Source organism: Erinaceus europaeus, chromosome 13 (genome assembly GCF_950295315.1).
Source record: "Erinaceus europaeus chromosome 13, mEriEur2.1, whole genome shotgun sequence".
Lineage (NCBI taxonomy): Eukaryota > Metazoa > Chordata > Mammalia > Eulipotyphla > Erinaceidae > Erinaceus > Erinaceus europaeus.
Window position 1 is genome coordinate 5,690,720 of NC_080174.1, and position 15,734 is coordinate 5,706,453.

Sequence of the window (15,734 nt, forward strand, 5' to 3'; positions counted from 1 at the left end):
CACACACACACACACAGAGACACACACACACACACACAGAGACACACACACACACAGAGACACACACACACACAGAGACACACACACACACACACAGAGAGAGACACACACACACAGAGAGAGACACACACACACATACACAGAGAGAGACACACACACACACAGAGAGACAGAGAGACAGAGAGAGAGAAAGAATGAGAGGACACAGGCAATGCTTACTTGTTGGCATGGTGACAATGAAGGCTTTGGAGTGAGGTCCCGGTCCTCTGCGGTTTGCCGCCCGGACTTTGAAAAGATACCGTTCTCCAGGCTGCAGGCCATCCACCAGGGCAGAAGTGGTCTCTCCAGAGTAGGTGAGGGACTTGGCTCCGAAGGGCTTGAGAGCCGGGGCGTATGAAAGAATGTATTCTGAAATGAGTTGGCAGACAGTTGGAAGGAGGATACCGAAAACAGTCCTGTGTCCAGCAGACAGACTGCATGGGCAGCATTAGGAGGGCATTACTAAGCCTCGCACTCTAACAGTGCTCCCTGGACAGACAGACAGCACAAGGGACGCCTGCATTTCCCGGGCTGCCAGAGGGTGCTGGGGTCCACTCTCTCCTGCCCCTCCCACACATGCATCCCAGGAGCTCAGTCCCTCTACTGAGTCCCAATAGTTCTGACGCTGCGTTCGGCTCTGGCCTTCATCCTACCTATTGAGTAACTTGCTGTGACAGAATAAATAAAGCCCGACTATGAGGCCAGGGCAACAGTGGCAACAACCATCAGGAATTGATTCTGAGTAACTGTTGCCTTTGGGAGTTGGGGTCTATCTGGTTGTTCTCACTTGCACATTCCATTTCTGGAATATGATCTTCTTCTTCTTATTATTATTATAGGAATGAGGAATGGTCCAGCTCCAGATAAAGCGGATGAAGATTCTCAAAGTCTTTTAAACTCTGAGGAAAAATTACATAGCAGATTTCTGATGACGGCTAGCGCTTCCATCTTTTATGGGCTGTATTTATAAAGATAAAATGCTCTTAAATTTGAAAGGCATAACTCATTTTAGTCCAAGGGATTAACCTCCCTTTCTTTCTCTCTCTGGAAAGTACTGTAACACAATGAAATCATGCTTGAAAGCACAGTCTTCATCCCTCAAAAACAGAATCTTAAACCCTCCTCCCCCAGTGTTCTCAAGGTTTGTTTACATGGCAGATTGGATTAACAGATTAACAGACTGGCATTAACCAGGGAAATCATCTTCACTGCAGAAAAACGTCAGCAACTATCTGACTTCTAAGGGGGAACTCAGATGGTCCTTTTTCCTCCCAAGATCTAATTTTTTAAAAGTACTTCAATTGAAAAAAAAATCTACCCAAAGTGCATTTGCAGCATTGGTATGTAAAGAAAGACACAACGTTCTTTTCTTGCTGAAAATAGGGCAGCCTAGTCATTTGCGGTGGTCAAATGTAGGAATTAAAAGAACCCACTGCCTATGAAATTCGGTGATTCTGATTTGTTATGGATTCTGTTCATCTGGAAAAAATTTAGCCATGTCAAAGTCTATCCTTCTATCATGGTGTGCTTTTCACAGATGTAAAGAATGCCCCTGGGTAACTATGAGGGCTCGGTCCACTATGGTTCCTTTATGAAAACTACTTGAACAGAGTTAAGACATGTGCGTTTACTGCGGACATAGAAGCCCAGTAGCTACTATTATTTCTGGCAAGACTTAGTTGACTACCAGGGAGCTTGTTTCACCAAAGAGCTAGAAACCTAAACTGAAGCGTGTGTATGGGGAAGAAAAAATAAAGTAGCAGGCTGATACGGCCACCCAAGGGGCAACATTTGGCATTTTCATAGCTCAAAAAAGCAGCTAGTCAAAAGTGCCTGTATTTAATTTTCAGCAGCCTTTTTTAGAAGCGCCACTGAATAAATACAGAAGGAGCCTGTGTTCACATGTCTTAAAGAGAATGACTAACAGGGGCTGACTAAGTGCTGCTTCTCTTCATTGGTTTTCATTTATTCCAATGAAAAGATGAGCAGCAACGTACTGCATTCTTTAAAAAAAAAAAAAAAACTTGAGAGAACTTTAAGATGACTTATTTATCTAAATTTTGTGGTGCCAGGGAATCAAATCCAGAGCCTCCTCACACACATAAAGCATGTGATTGATCAGCTGGGCTACATCAACCCCCAGAGAGCTTTGAATAAATTTTAAAAATCCAACAGTGCTCCCTCCCTTTGAGTACTGTACAACGTACTTCCTCTGACGCGTACAACTCCAAGAGAAGACATTTCTCCATATCAGCAAAGACAACGCGGTAAACACAAAAGAGAATCATTCCATTTTGTCAGTGAAGAGGGACCAGGCAGTGGGACACCTGGTTAAGTGCTCAGGGACCTGGGTTCAAGACCTTGGTCCCCACCTGGAGGGACAAAAAAGCTTCACGAGTGGTGAAGTGGGGCTTCTTTTCCTTTCTATCCCCCCTCAATTTCTCTCTGTCTCTGTCTAATAATTAATAAATTGAGATTTTATAAAAGATATATTTTTAAAAGATATTCTCAAATGAGTGAGTGGTGACTTCCTGGATTTCTCTAATCTTTCATATACTTGTCAGATTTTCTCAACATAGCAGAGTTGCCTGTAAAAATCAAGTAAACAATTAGAAGCAACTAAGGACATATTTGTATAGTGAAGGAGTCTCAATCTGACCCCTTAGAAATGTTTCAAAACAGGCTTCTGGAAGGGTCTTACTGCTTTATGTTTCAGAAAAAGACCTATGCTCCCAACAGACTATTTCATTTAGTGTTCTCAACAGACCGGTTTTGAATCCGACTCACTTTGAATGCCTTATTCTCTTTTTAAAAATCGATCATATTTCTGTTTCTGTTTTCAAATCAGGTTTGCCTCCACCCAAAATCAACCATCTAAAAGGTGGACAAGCAAAAACAAATCCACTGACATTTCATGGTAGCATTTGGGTTTTCAAGTCCATTGAAAGTACTTAGGATCCCCTAGCTTCCTGCTTCCTCTACTTCCCATGAGTTGACTGACTCCAATGACCCACATGGCATGAAAAGCCAGGTGCCATTTCTGTGAGTAAAGCTTACAACATGACACCCTCCCATGAAATCTAAAAGAGCCCTCTGGAGAGCAGCAGCCCAGTCTGCAGATGGCAGAGAAGAACTGTAACAATGGAGCAGAGTAGTAACAATTGAGAAAAGCAGTAATGATGGAGTAAAGCAGTAAGGACAGAGTAGAGCAGTAATGATGGAGTAGAGCAGTAACGATGGAGTAGAGCAGTAACGATGGAGTAGAGCAGTAACGATGGAGTAGAGCAGTAAGGATGAAGTAGAGCAGTAAGGACGGAGTAGAGCAGTAAGGACGGAGTAGAGCAGTAAGGACAGAGTAGAGCAGTCATGATGGAGTAGAGCAGTAACGATGGAGTAGAGCAGTAACGATGGAGTAGAGCAGTAACGACGGAGTAGAGCAGTAACGACGGAGTAGAGCAGTAACGACGGAGTAGAGCAGTAACGATGGAGTAGAGCAGTAACGACGGAGTAGAGCAGTCAGGACGGAGCAGAGCAGTAAGGACGGAGCAGAGCAGTAAGGACGGAGCAGAGCAGTAACGACGGAGCAGAGCAGTAACGACGGAGCAGAGCAGTAAGGACGGAGCAGAGCAGTAAGGACGCAGTAGAGCAGTAAGGACGCAGTAGAGCAGTAAGGACACAGTAGAGCAGTAAGGACGGAGTAGAGCAGTAACGATGGAGTAGAGCAGTAAGGATGGAGTAGAGCAGTAAGGACTCAGTAGAGCAGTAAGGACGGAGTAGAGCAGTAAGGACGGAGTAGAGCAGTAAGGACAGAGTAGAGCAGTCATGATGGAGTAGAGCAGTAACGATGGAGTAGAGCAGTAACGATGGAGTAGAGCAGTAATGACGGAGTAGAGCAGTAACGACGGAGTAGAGCAGTAACGATGGAGTAGAGCAGTAACGACGGAGTAGAGCAGTCAGGATGGAGCAGAGCAGTAAGGACGGAGCAGAGCAGTAACGACGGAGCAGAGCAGTAAGGACGGAGCAGAGCAGTAAGGACGCAGTAGAGCAGTAAGGACGCAGTAGAGCAGTAAGGACACAGTAGAGCAGTCAGGACGGAGTAGAGTAGTAACGATGGAGTAGAGCAGTAAGGATGGAGTAGAGCAGTAAGGACTCAGTAGAGCAGTAAGGACGGAGTAGAGCAGTAAGGATGGAGTAGAGCAGTAACGATGGAGTAGAGCAGTAACGATGGAGTAGAGCAGTAAGGACAGAGTAGAGCAGTAAGGATGGAGTAGAGCAGTCATGATGGAGTAGAGCAGTAAGGATGGAGTAGAGCAGTAAGGACGGAGTAGAGCAGTAAGGATAGAGTAGAGCAGTCATGATGGAGTAGAGCAGTAACGATGGAGTAGAGCAGTAACGATGGAGTAGAGCAGTCAGGACGGAGTAGAGCAGTCAGGATGGAGTAGAGCAGTCAGGATGGAGTAGAGCAGTAACGACGGAGCAGAGCAGTAAGGACGGAGCAGAGCAGTAAGGACGGAGCAGAGCAGCAAGGACGGAGTAGAGCAGTAAGGACGGAGTAGAGCAGTAAGGACGGAGCAGAGCAGTAAGGACGCAGTAGAGCAGTAAGGACGCAGTAGAGCAGTAAGGACACAGTAGAGCAGTAAGGACGGAGTAGAGCAGTAACGATGGAGTAGAGCAGTAAGGATGGAGTAGAGCAGTAAGGACTCAGTAGAGCAGTAAGGACGGAGTAGAGCAGTAAGGACGGAGTAGAGCAGTAAGGACAGAGTAGAGCAGTCATGATGGAGTAGAGCAGTAACGATGGAGTAGAGCAGTAACGATGGAGTAGAGCAGTAATGACGGAGTAGAGCAGTAACGACGGAGTAGAGCAGTAACGATGGAGTAGAGCAGTAACGACGGAGTAGAGCAGTCAGGACGGAGCAGAGCAGTAAGGACGGAGCAGAGCAGTAACGACGGAGCAGAGCAGTAAGGACGGAGCAGAGCAGTAAGGACGCAGTAGAGCAGTAAGGACGCAGTAGAGCAGTAAGGACACAGTAGAGCAGTCAGGACGGAGTAGAGTAGTAACGATGGAGTAGAGCAGTAAGGATGGAGTAGAGCAGTAAGGACTCAGTAGAGCAGTAAGGACGGAGTAGAGCAGTAAGGATGGAGTAGAGCAGTAACGATGGAGTAGAGCAGTAACGATGGAGTAGAGCAGTAAGGACGGAGTAGAGCAGTAAGGATGGAGTAGAGCAGTCATGATGGAGTAGAGCAGTAAGGATGGAGTAGAGCAGTAAGGACGGAGTAGAGCAGTAAGGATAGAGTAGAGCAGTCATGATGGAGTAGAGCAGTAACGATGGAGTAGAGCAGTAACGATGGAGTAGAGCAGTCAGGACGGAGTAGAGCAGTCAGGATGGAGTAGAGCAGTCAGGATGGAGTAGAGCAGTAACGACGGAGCAGAGCAGTAAGGACGGAGCAGAGCAGTAAGGACGGAGCAGAGCAGCAAGGACGGAGTAGAGCAGTAAGGACGGAGTAGAGCAGTAAGGACGCAGTAGAGCAGTAAGGACGCAGTAGAGCAGTAAGGACAGAGTAGAGCAGTAAGGACACAGTAGAGCAGTAAGGACGCAGTAGAGCAGTAAGGACGGAGTAGAGCAGTAACGATGGAGTAGAGCAGTAACGATGGAGTAGAGCAGTAAGGATGGAGTAGAGCAGTAAGGACGGAGTAGAGCAGTAACGATGGAGTAGAGCAGTCAGGACGGAGTAGAGCAGTCAGGACGGAGTAGAGCAGTAAGGACGGAGTAGAGCAGTAAGGACGCAGTAGAGCAGTAAGGACGGAGTAGAGCAGTAAGGACGGAGTAGAGCAGTAAGGATGGAGTAGAGCAGTAAGGATGGAGTAGAGCAGTAAGGACGGAGTAGAGCAATAAGGATGGAGTAGAGCAGTAAGGATGGAGTCCCTCTGGAAGCCTCCTTCCCACTAGCTGGCACCGGCTGTACATATGTTGCCCCCTCTTTGCTTTTTGCATTTCATTCCTTCAAGCACCCCCATCCTTTAGGCAACTGAGCTTCCTACCTTTCACTTTGCCCTCAGTCTCAGGCAGGGCATCCCAGGCGACAGTGACAACAGTTGGCTTGCCGTTGACTGGCCAGGCCCTAAGATTTTCAGGAGCTGTGGTTGGAGCTACAAAAACACAAGCATACATTTTGAGGAATGCCTCTGTGGAGTTCCTGAAAGGAGATGACTTAGGTCTTTTGAAACATAATCATTCTACAACCCAGGCAGTGGCACACCTGGTTAAGTGCACACGTTACCATGCACAAAGACCCAGGTTCAAGCCCCTGGTCCCCATCTGCAGGGGAAAGCGACCCAGGTTCAAGCCCCTGGTCCCCATCTGCAGGGGAAAGCTTCACGAGTGGTGAAGCAGGGCTGCAGGTGTCTTTGTCTCTCTCCCTCTCTATCTCCTCTCCTCTCTCAATTTCTTTTTCTACCCAATAATAAATAAGTAAAGTGTTTTAAAAAATAGAAACTTAGGGGGCTGGGCAGTAGGTAGCACAACAGATTAAGCGCACATAGCACAAAATGTAAGGACTGGTGCAAGGATCCCAGTTCGAGCTCCTGGTCCCCACCTGCAGGGGGAAAGCTTTGCAAGTGGTGAAGCAGGGCTGCAGGTGTCTCTCTGTCTCTATCCCTTTCTTTCTCTCCCCTACCCTCTTGATTTCTGGCTATCTCTATCCAATAAATATAGTGAAAAATTAAAAGGAGTTAAAAGGAAAGGCGCAGTCTCCTTGGATGTAGCGCAGAGTTCTTCCCCGGCATCAAACACCATGCCAGCTGCAGGAAGAAGAGGTTACCTGGGAGTGTCCCTGGGAGATGTGTGGCTACTCCCCAAGGGGCTGGTGTGTCGGAATGGCATGCTAACAGAAAGAGGGCAAAAGATAAACCATGGACCTGAGGAAACAGCTCTGAAGCGCCTTTCCCTCCAACCATATCAACACTCCCAAGATTTGGGGTCTGGCTGAGTTTTTAAAAGATGGCTCTACAGTGGTGCACCTGGTTAAGCACACATGTCACCATGCACAAGGACCTAGGTTCAAGCCCTCAGTCCCCAACTGCAGGGGGACAGTCACAGGCAGTGAAACAGTGGTGCAGGTGTCTACCTCTCTCTCTCTATCCACTCCCTCAGTTTCTCTCTGTCCTATTAAATTAAATGAATAAAACATTTTTTAAAAGACAACCCCACCAATGTGTCCTGGAGCCCTGCTTCCCCAGAGCCCTGCCCCACTAGGGAAAGAGAGAGACAGGCTGGGAGTATGAACCCACCTGTCAGTGCCCATGTTCAGCGGGGAAGCAATGACAGAAGCCAGACCTTCCACCTTCTGCATCCCACAGTGACCCTGGGTCCATGCTCCCAGAGGGATAAAGAATAGAAAGGCTATCAGGGGAGGGGATGGGATAGGGAGAGCTGGTGGTGGGAATTGTGTGGAGTTGTACCCCTCTTATCCTATGGTCTTGTCAATGGTTCCTTTTTATAAATAAAAATTTTTAAAAAATTTTAAAGAAAGAAAGAAAGAAAAGAAAAATGAAGAGATGGCTCTGCTGGCCTTGGCCTCTCTGGACATCTTAAACTATCGTGCCATCTTAGTGAAGGGAAGAACCCCAAGTCTCAAGGGTAGGTACTAACCAGATTCCGGGGTCCTTTGGAAGACAGAGGTGCTCCACTTGCCGTCTCTTTCCCCCTGAGAGATCCGGACCGCAAATTCATACATGGTGTCTGGGGTCAGGTGTTCTACCAGCACACGTCGGTTGGGGATCTGCTTGTAGTCCCACCTGGCTGACTCTCCCTTCTCGCGGTAGCGCACGGTGTACTGTCTGCAATGACAGCCAAGCAGCCATGCACCCTCCACAGACAAGTCAAATCAAAGGGAAGAAAAGTCTCGACTGTTGACCATGTCAGAGACCCTCCTTAGAGACCACAGCAGCCAGGGAAGATGGAGCCCAGTGTCTGTCCAAGATTAAAAAAAAAAAAAAAGAAAGAGAGAAAGAAAGAAAGGAAGGAAGGAAGGAAGGAAGGAAGGAAGGAAGGAAGGGAGGAAAAGCCTTGCTGCTCTGAAGATCAGGTAAAGAAAAAGAAAAGGGTAGCAGCAATGTGGCTTCCAAGAGGCAGTGTTTGGTCAGGGAAGGGTGTATGTGTGTGTGTGTGTCTGTCTGTCTATCTCTGTGTGTGTGTCTATCTATGTGTGTGTGTCTGTCTGTCTGTCTGTGTGTGTCTATGTGTGTCTGTCTGTCTGTCTGTCTGTGTGTCTGTGTGTGTGTGTGTGAATGTGTGTGTGTGCATGTGTGTCTGTCTGTCTGTGTGTTTTGTCTGTCTCTGTGTGTGTGTCTATGTGTGTGTGTCTATCTATGTTTGTGTGTGTGTGTGTGTGTGTGTCTGTCTGTCTGTCTCTGTGTGTGTGTGTCTGTGTGTGCTGCACAGAGCAACATTAAGAACTGGATTGGGGGAGTCGGGCGGTAGCGTATCGGGTTAAGCGCACGAGGTGCAAAGTGCAAGGACCCACGTAAAGATCCCGGTTTGAGCCCCCGGCTCCCCACCTGCAGGGGAGTCGCTTCACAAGCAGTGAAGCAGGTCTGTAGGTGTCTGTCTTTCTCTCCCTCTCTCTGTCTTCCCCTCCCCTCTCCATTTCTCTCTGTCCTATCCAACAACAGTGACATCAAGAACAACAATAATAACTATAACAATAAAACAACAAGGGCAACAAAAGGGAAAATAAATAAATAAATAAAACATAAAAAAAAAGCTGGGTTGAGGGGGCCAGGCAGTGGTGCATCTGGTTGAGTACACCCATTACAGCAAGCAAGGACCTGGGTTCAAGCCCCTGGTCCCCACCTCAGGGGAAAGCTTCACGAGTGGTGAAGCAGGGCTGCAGCTGTCTCTCTGATACCTTTCTTCTCTATCTCCCCCTCTCTTCTTTATTTCTGTCTCTGTCCAATAATAAAAAAACAAATATTTAAAAATACTTTTAAAAGAGCTGGATTTAGGGGACATGGCTATCCAGAAAAGAAAAACAAGACTTGTTGCATGTCATCTCAGAATCTTTTTTTTCTTCTTTTTGCCTCCAAGGTCATCACTGGGACTGAGTGCCAGCACTACAAATCCACTGCTCCTAGTGGCCATTTTTTCCATTTTATTGGACAGGACAGAGAGAGATTGAGAGAGGAGGGGGAGATAGAGAGGGAGAGAGAGACACCTGAGGACCTGCTTCATCACTTATGAAGTGTCCCTCTGCAGAAGGGAGAGGGCGTCAACGCCAGATCCTTGTGTGGTCCGTGCACTTCATACTATGTGCGTTTAACAGGGTGTGCTACTGCCCGCCCCCCCCCCCATCACTTTCCATAGGTCTAAGAGGAAAGGTAACACATGGTTTGGAGTAGACTTACTATCATTAAAAAAAAAAAAAAAAAGATGGGCAGGAGTAGATAGCATAATGGTTATGCAAAGAGACTCTCATGCCTGAGGCTCTGAGGTCCCAGGCTCAACCCCCTGTATCCCCACAAGCCAGAGCTGAGCAGTGCTCTGATAAAAACAAACAAGCAAATAAAAATCAATCAATAAAAAGACAAAATATTACTATGCTGAGCAGGATGGGGGAGCTTATAAAAAGAACTCGAGGGAGACCAGGGGAACTGAACCTGGTGACAATTCAACATCTCAAGCAAAAGACACGTAACACTCTGGGACTGCAGAAAGTATTCACACGGGCTGCTTTGGTGAGACAACGTTGCTGTGGCTTCTTGGCAGTAGGAAGAATTAGAAGGATACAGATGTGTTCCTCACTGTGGATTTTAAAAGGCAGGATAAAACTTCAGCTGCAGACACAGCACCTCAGTTAACACAAGAGTTTCTGCTAAAAACAAACAGATGAACACAAGCTCTCTTTCATTTTCCACAAAACAGAAATCAGTTCCAGGGGTAATCAGAAAGACTTCATGGGGGAGGCTGTATGTTGAGCGAGAGAATCGCTGGAAGTTGTCGGATGCATTTCAAAAGAAGCAGATGTCTTTGCTTAAGGCAGCCGACGACAGGAGCCATACCGCAAACGACAGCTTAGTTAGACAGATGGATAGACAGATGGAGAGGTGGATGGATGGATGGACAGACAGACAGACAGATAGATAGATGAATGATCGGTGGATAGATAGAGTCAGTAGGACAGATCACTAGGTAGGGAGTCTGCCTTGCCATGTCATGACCCAGTTTCAACCCCTGGCACCATATGGAGGTGTCACAGCACCAGAGGAAGCTCTTGTCTCTCTGTCTGTATCTTTATCCCCCAGGAACAGTGAATCCATGAATATGTGAAGACCCTGCTTCATTATCAATCAATCAATCAACCAATCAAGTCAGTCATCAATCTGGAGACATGAATAGACAACCTCATCATTATATCCTCATTTTAAAGTCTGGACCATGGGTGTGGCAAGGTACACAGTCTTTTTGTGCTTTATTTTCCTTGTATTTGATAGGACAGAGAGAAACTGAACAGGGAGGATAGAGAGGAGAGAGAAAGAAACAGACCTGCAGCCCTGCATCACCTCTTATGAACCTTCCTTCCTGCCGATGGAGACCAGGGGGTTGAACTTGGGTCCTTGGTGCATTGTAGTGTGTGCTCTCAACCAGGCTCCCCAGCCCCGGGCTCCGGTGCACAGTCTTCAGCCCGCACAGTGAGCTCGCTCCCTGGCCGCCCAAAGCACACCTCTTGGGGGTGAAACAAAGACAAAGCAGCGGAATAAACAGGACAAGCACCTGGAGGCAGCCGGTCTCTTTCGTTTTTCCAGCAACGGATCCACCCAGGCCACCAGCACCGACTGGGAGGACATGACCCTGACGGTGATGTCTTCAGGGATGTCCAGCTCATCCTCTTCTGAAATGACAAGGACACACCTGGGGAGGTCGCCTCTGACCATAGGCTCTGCCCCACGTGCCTCTGGCTTCCAGAGGCCAATGTTCACCCCGTGATTGGTCAATTGCCTCTGCTTGGTACCAATAAAATGAAAGGAATAGAAAGTCAAGCAATCGTAGGAAAGGCAAAAACTTCCACTCTTGCTTTTTATTATTCTTTAATTATTTTTATTTATTCATTGGATAGAGGCAGTCAGAAATCAAGAGGAATGGGGAGACAGAGACATCTGCAGCCCTGCGTCACCACTCACAAAGCTTTCCCCCTACAGGTGGGGACCAAGGGGCTCGAACCTGGGTCCTTGTGAATGTGTGCTCAAGGTGCAACACCACCCAGCCTCCACACTTGCTCTTTCTTAATCACGAGTCTAAGAAATAGAAGAGTTGCCCTAGAAGCTGCCAAAACCCATCGACAGAAAGAAGAGTGAAAAAAAACGGGAGCTATGTTTTGGCCAAGGAGGCTCAGATTTTCTCAGTCTGTGCTGTTTCTGGATGAGACGCGCACTGTTATAGGCAGCAAATGTCTAGGGAAGCAGAGCTCAAAACTGCATTCCCAGGGTGACCACGGCAGGAGAGGGAGCTGCCTGACCCTTGCTGGAATTACTGCAGAGAGCACGCGGAGCCCAGTGGTCAGCTGAGGAACACCGACCGTCTCACAAGAACTAGGATTCCGTAGCTGTGCCCCCAGACACACCCCAGTCCCAACGCATGTGGTTCTTGGGAGTTTTTGCTTTGTTTTCCCTTTTCAGCGACCACGCTTCAGAAAAGGTGTTTTTATCTGGATCACAAGGAGAGTGAAAATTGTTAGAAAAGAGGCGCAGAGGCTTCTCTAAGTAACCATCAGTGAGTGATGTAAGGGCAGTGGCGGATGTGTGTGAGTTTTGTTACGATGCAAACATAGCAATTACACGTGTAAAGTCATACGAGAGTACATATCCTATGACAGTTACATATTATTTATTGTGCACTTACGGTGAATAATGCATGCCATATAGAATCATATAGGAATGATTGTCACATAGTTTATATATAACGTGAATAATTTATATACACAACATATGTAATTTATATGTCCAATATAGCATGTCTTCTATGATGTGCATTACTACCACACCTTCCATATACACTACATATATATTACATATAACAGAAATTGCATGTGTGACATACTACTATCCAACTTATCTGCCTACACACCATATAAAAATTGTTCTCTGGGGGATGGGTGGTGGCACGCCTGGTTGAGCACCCACATTGCAATTGCAAGGACCCAGGTTCAAGCCCAAGTCCCCACCTGCAGGGGGAAAGCTTCATAAGTGGTGACACAGGGCTTCCGATGTCTCTCTGTCTCCTTCCCTATCTCTCCCTTCCCTCTCAATTTCTGACTGTTTCTATAGAATAAATAAATAAAGACCATAAAAGTATTAAAAGAGAGAAACATTAAAAAAAATCAAACGAGTTCTGTTATACTAGATTATTTACTGTATATAGATTGACATAGCCTAGTACATGTAAATAGAATCATATTATAAATTTACGGGGCAAGTCACATGTATAATGATAGTCTGCAGGGCCAGACCACGGCACACCCGGTAGAGTCCACACATTTCCACGCTCAAAGACCCAGATCTGAGCCCCTGATCCCTCCCGCAGGGGGAAGTTTCATGAGTGGTGAAGCAGTGCTGCGGGTCTCTCTCTCTCCCTCTCTCTCTCTCCCTCCCCTTCAATTTCTCTGTCTCTATCTCTATCAAAAGGGGAGAAAAAAAGAAAGAAAAAATGGTCACGGGGGGGGGGGGAAGATTAGCCCTGCAGGTACCAAGCCCCAGTGATAACCTCGGTGGCAAAAATAATAGCAATGATAAAATAAATCACAGTTTACAAATAAATTGTGACTTCATGAGAATAATTTTGGTGTAGGCTGACTCGTAAAAATCAGGATACACATGCATCTGCCAATGTGAGAGTAAAGGCAAGAGGCCCGATGCTGTGACCCCAACCGGAGCTTGGGACTATGAGCATATGAGTGATGTCAGCCTGAGGGGGACACCCGGAGAAGGGAAGGTATAAAGCAGGACTTGGAGCAGGGCGCTCTCTTTGGTGGCTGCTGCTTCTCCTGGTCAGAAGCATCTCCACAGAGGTGCTCCAGGTACCCGCCGTGGCTGCTTCTCCTGGGAACTGAACACGTGACTCTGCTAGCCGGGAAACTCGTTAAGACTCCTCCAGCCATGAGCCGCCTATACCTCAGCTGATAATCGTTTATCTGATGGGACTGGACTTCTGATAACTATACTCAGACTTTACGGATCTAGCGTACTCTTAACTCCTGATGATAATCGCTTGTTTTGTGTATCTAAATATACATGCTTTTGTAATGCCCTAATAAACCTTGTATTGTTTAAATCCATGGCGAAGTCCTAAACCCTTTTTAAGTTAAAGTTACAGCAGTCTAAGAACAGAGGTGGAAAACAGCCTTCCTCGGTAAGTGACCCAGGGCCAGACTGCCAGCAAGTCACCACCCTGTTTTCCCCAAAGCCATGTGCAGGCCCAGGCAATGACAATGAGGTTTGGGTGTGGCCTTGCACGCAACCCCCTACCCACCCCCCCACCCCACCCCCATTTCTGTTTCTCTCTGTTCATCATCAGCCACCAATGGCGATGGCGATGTCCCTGTGGGTGGTACAGTGGTCTCTCTCACACTGAAACGATGGCTCAGTGGCAGAGCTGTGCCTGTCATCTCTAGAAGCAAAGAGACAGGAAGTGATGCCCATCTGCCTGCTGCATCCCTGCACTCAGTGACACCGGCCAGCTGCCACTTAGCTGGCCAGCTGCAGCCTGGGAAGAAGCATACCTGCCATTTTGCGCTTGGTGAGGGCGGCCCTGTAGACAGGTTGGCTCTGGCCCTGGGAGTTCACGGACTGTAGGGAGACCACGTACACAGACTCCGAAGCTGTGGATCAAGAGGACAGAGGTGAGGCTCTGCCTGGCTTTCTGGGACATGTGCCTCTGCACCTCCCTCTCTCTCCTTCTCTCCCTCCTCTCCTTCCCAGCTGACTAGAATTTGCACACTTCTTCAGATCAGTGAGAGAGGTCGCCAGGAACTGTGGGAAACACTAATTCAAAGGGCCGTATGCGCCCCTAGGTTCACAGCTGCATTATTCACAATAGCCAAAGCCTGAACACCCATCACCAGATGACCAGCTAAAGCAGTTATGGGGAATATATTCCATGGCATACAGCTCTGCAATCAAAAATGACATTGTGTCCTTTGGGGCAAAATGGATGAAACTAGAGGTTCTTGAAATAATGAGCTGAAAAACAACTACCAGTTGTTTTCACTCATATTTGGAATCTACAGATCAGGTTCACATGAACTTGTAAAAAAAAAAAAAATCCAAACAAAACAAAACAGAAGCAAGTGAACTGTAAGACTTGTGAGAGCTCTGGAGGTGATGTTTAGTGGCTGGAGGGCGGGAACATGGAACTCTGGAGGTGGTGATGTGGAACTATACACTGTAATTGTAGAATCTTCTAACAGGCTATTAATAGCAAACAATAAATTGCTTTTTAAGAACGAACTGCAATAACACCACTTAAAAGAACACAGTTGTAAAGCGAGGGGGTTACTTTGACCTTGAATTCTTGAATGACAATGGGATCTCATATCCTTACCATCAAAGCAAGGTAAGCAAGGTTTCAAAAAGAAGGAAACTATTTACCCTTGGGGGCGCCTCCAATTTCTCTTTATTCCTCAGACACAGAGGAGATGGTTGCTTAGGCTGTCTTACAAGAACAGGGGGAGAGCAAGACAGCCGGGTCTGCAGCCCACAGAGACGCAGTGCCTTAGAAATGCACGTTGCCTAAGTCTGCGCTACTACAAACCGTGCTGCCCTGCACACAGATCCTTCTGGATGGGTGTGTTTGGTTCCCTAGGATCTATCCCCAGGAGAGGACTTGCTGGGTCACAGGTGAGGTCCAGTTCTAGTCTTCTGAGAGTTCTCAAACTGCTCTCTATAAGGGTTGGACTAATTTACATTCCCACCAGCAGTATAAATAGGAAACAGCCCAGGTGTCCAACAACAGGTGAGTGTCTCAGAAAGTTGTGGTCTGTATACAGAATGGAATCCTACTTAGCTATTAGGAATAGTGAACTCTCCCACCTGCAGGGGAGTCACTTCATAGGCGGTGAAGCAGGTCTGTAGGTGTCTGTCTTTCTCTCCCCCCTCTCTGTCTTCCCCTCTTCTCTCCATTTCTCTCTGTCCTATCCAACAACAACAACAACAATAACTTCAACAATAAAAACAACAAGGGCAACAAAAGGGAAAATAAATAAATAAAATTTAAAAAAAATTTAAAAATAAATAAATAAATAAATAAGAATAGTGAACTCATCTCCTTCACCTCCTTTTGGATAGAGCGTGAGGGAATCCTAGGAAGTGAGATCAGCCAGAAAGAGAAGAATGAATACGGGATGATCTCCCTCATGGACAAGATTTAAGAAATAAAAACAGAAGGGGAAATGCAAAGCAGAACTTGTTTCTGGTTTGGTGAATTGCAATAAAGGGCTCTAGGGAAGGGGAAAGAGAACTTTCAGATTGTGGTACACAATGACAGAACTAATTTCTGGGGTGAGTGTTTTGCAGACGCCTATATTAATGAGAGGAGGAATTGTACTCACATGCCAACAGCTGTACTGTAAACCATTAAACTAATAATAATAATAATAATAATATAAGAATGCAAATTCCCAGAATGGAACCTAAAGACTTGCTAGCA

At 46.7% G+C, this 15,734-nt stretch overlaps 1 protein-coding gene across 1 annotated transcript in view; it reads right to left on the minus strand.

Annotated features, from left to right (window-relative positions):
• The window catches only part of FNDC1 (fibronectin type III domain containing 1), a 97,525-nt gene that overhangs the window by 45,778 nt on the left and 36,013 nt on the right, over positions 1-15,734 (minus strand). The window contains exons 6-10 of the mRNA XM_060205119.1: positions 13,810-13,908; positions 10,809-10,926; positions 7,689-7,876; positions 6,080-6,187; positions 220-408 (exon numbers count right to left, since the gene is read on the minus strand). Coding sequence (XP_060061102.1) covers positions 220-408; positions 6,080-6,187; positions 7,689-7,876; positions 10,809-10,926; positions 13,810-13,908 — 702 coding nt within the window. The remainder of the gene's footprint in view (positions 1-219; positions 409-6,079; positions 6,188-7,688; positions 7,877-10,808; positions 10,927-13,809; positions 13,909-15,734) is intronic.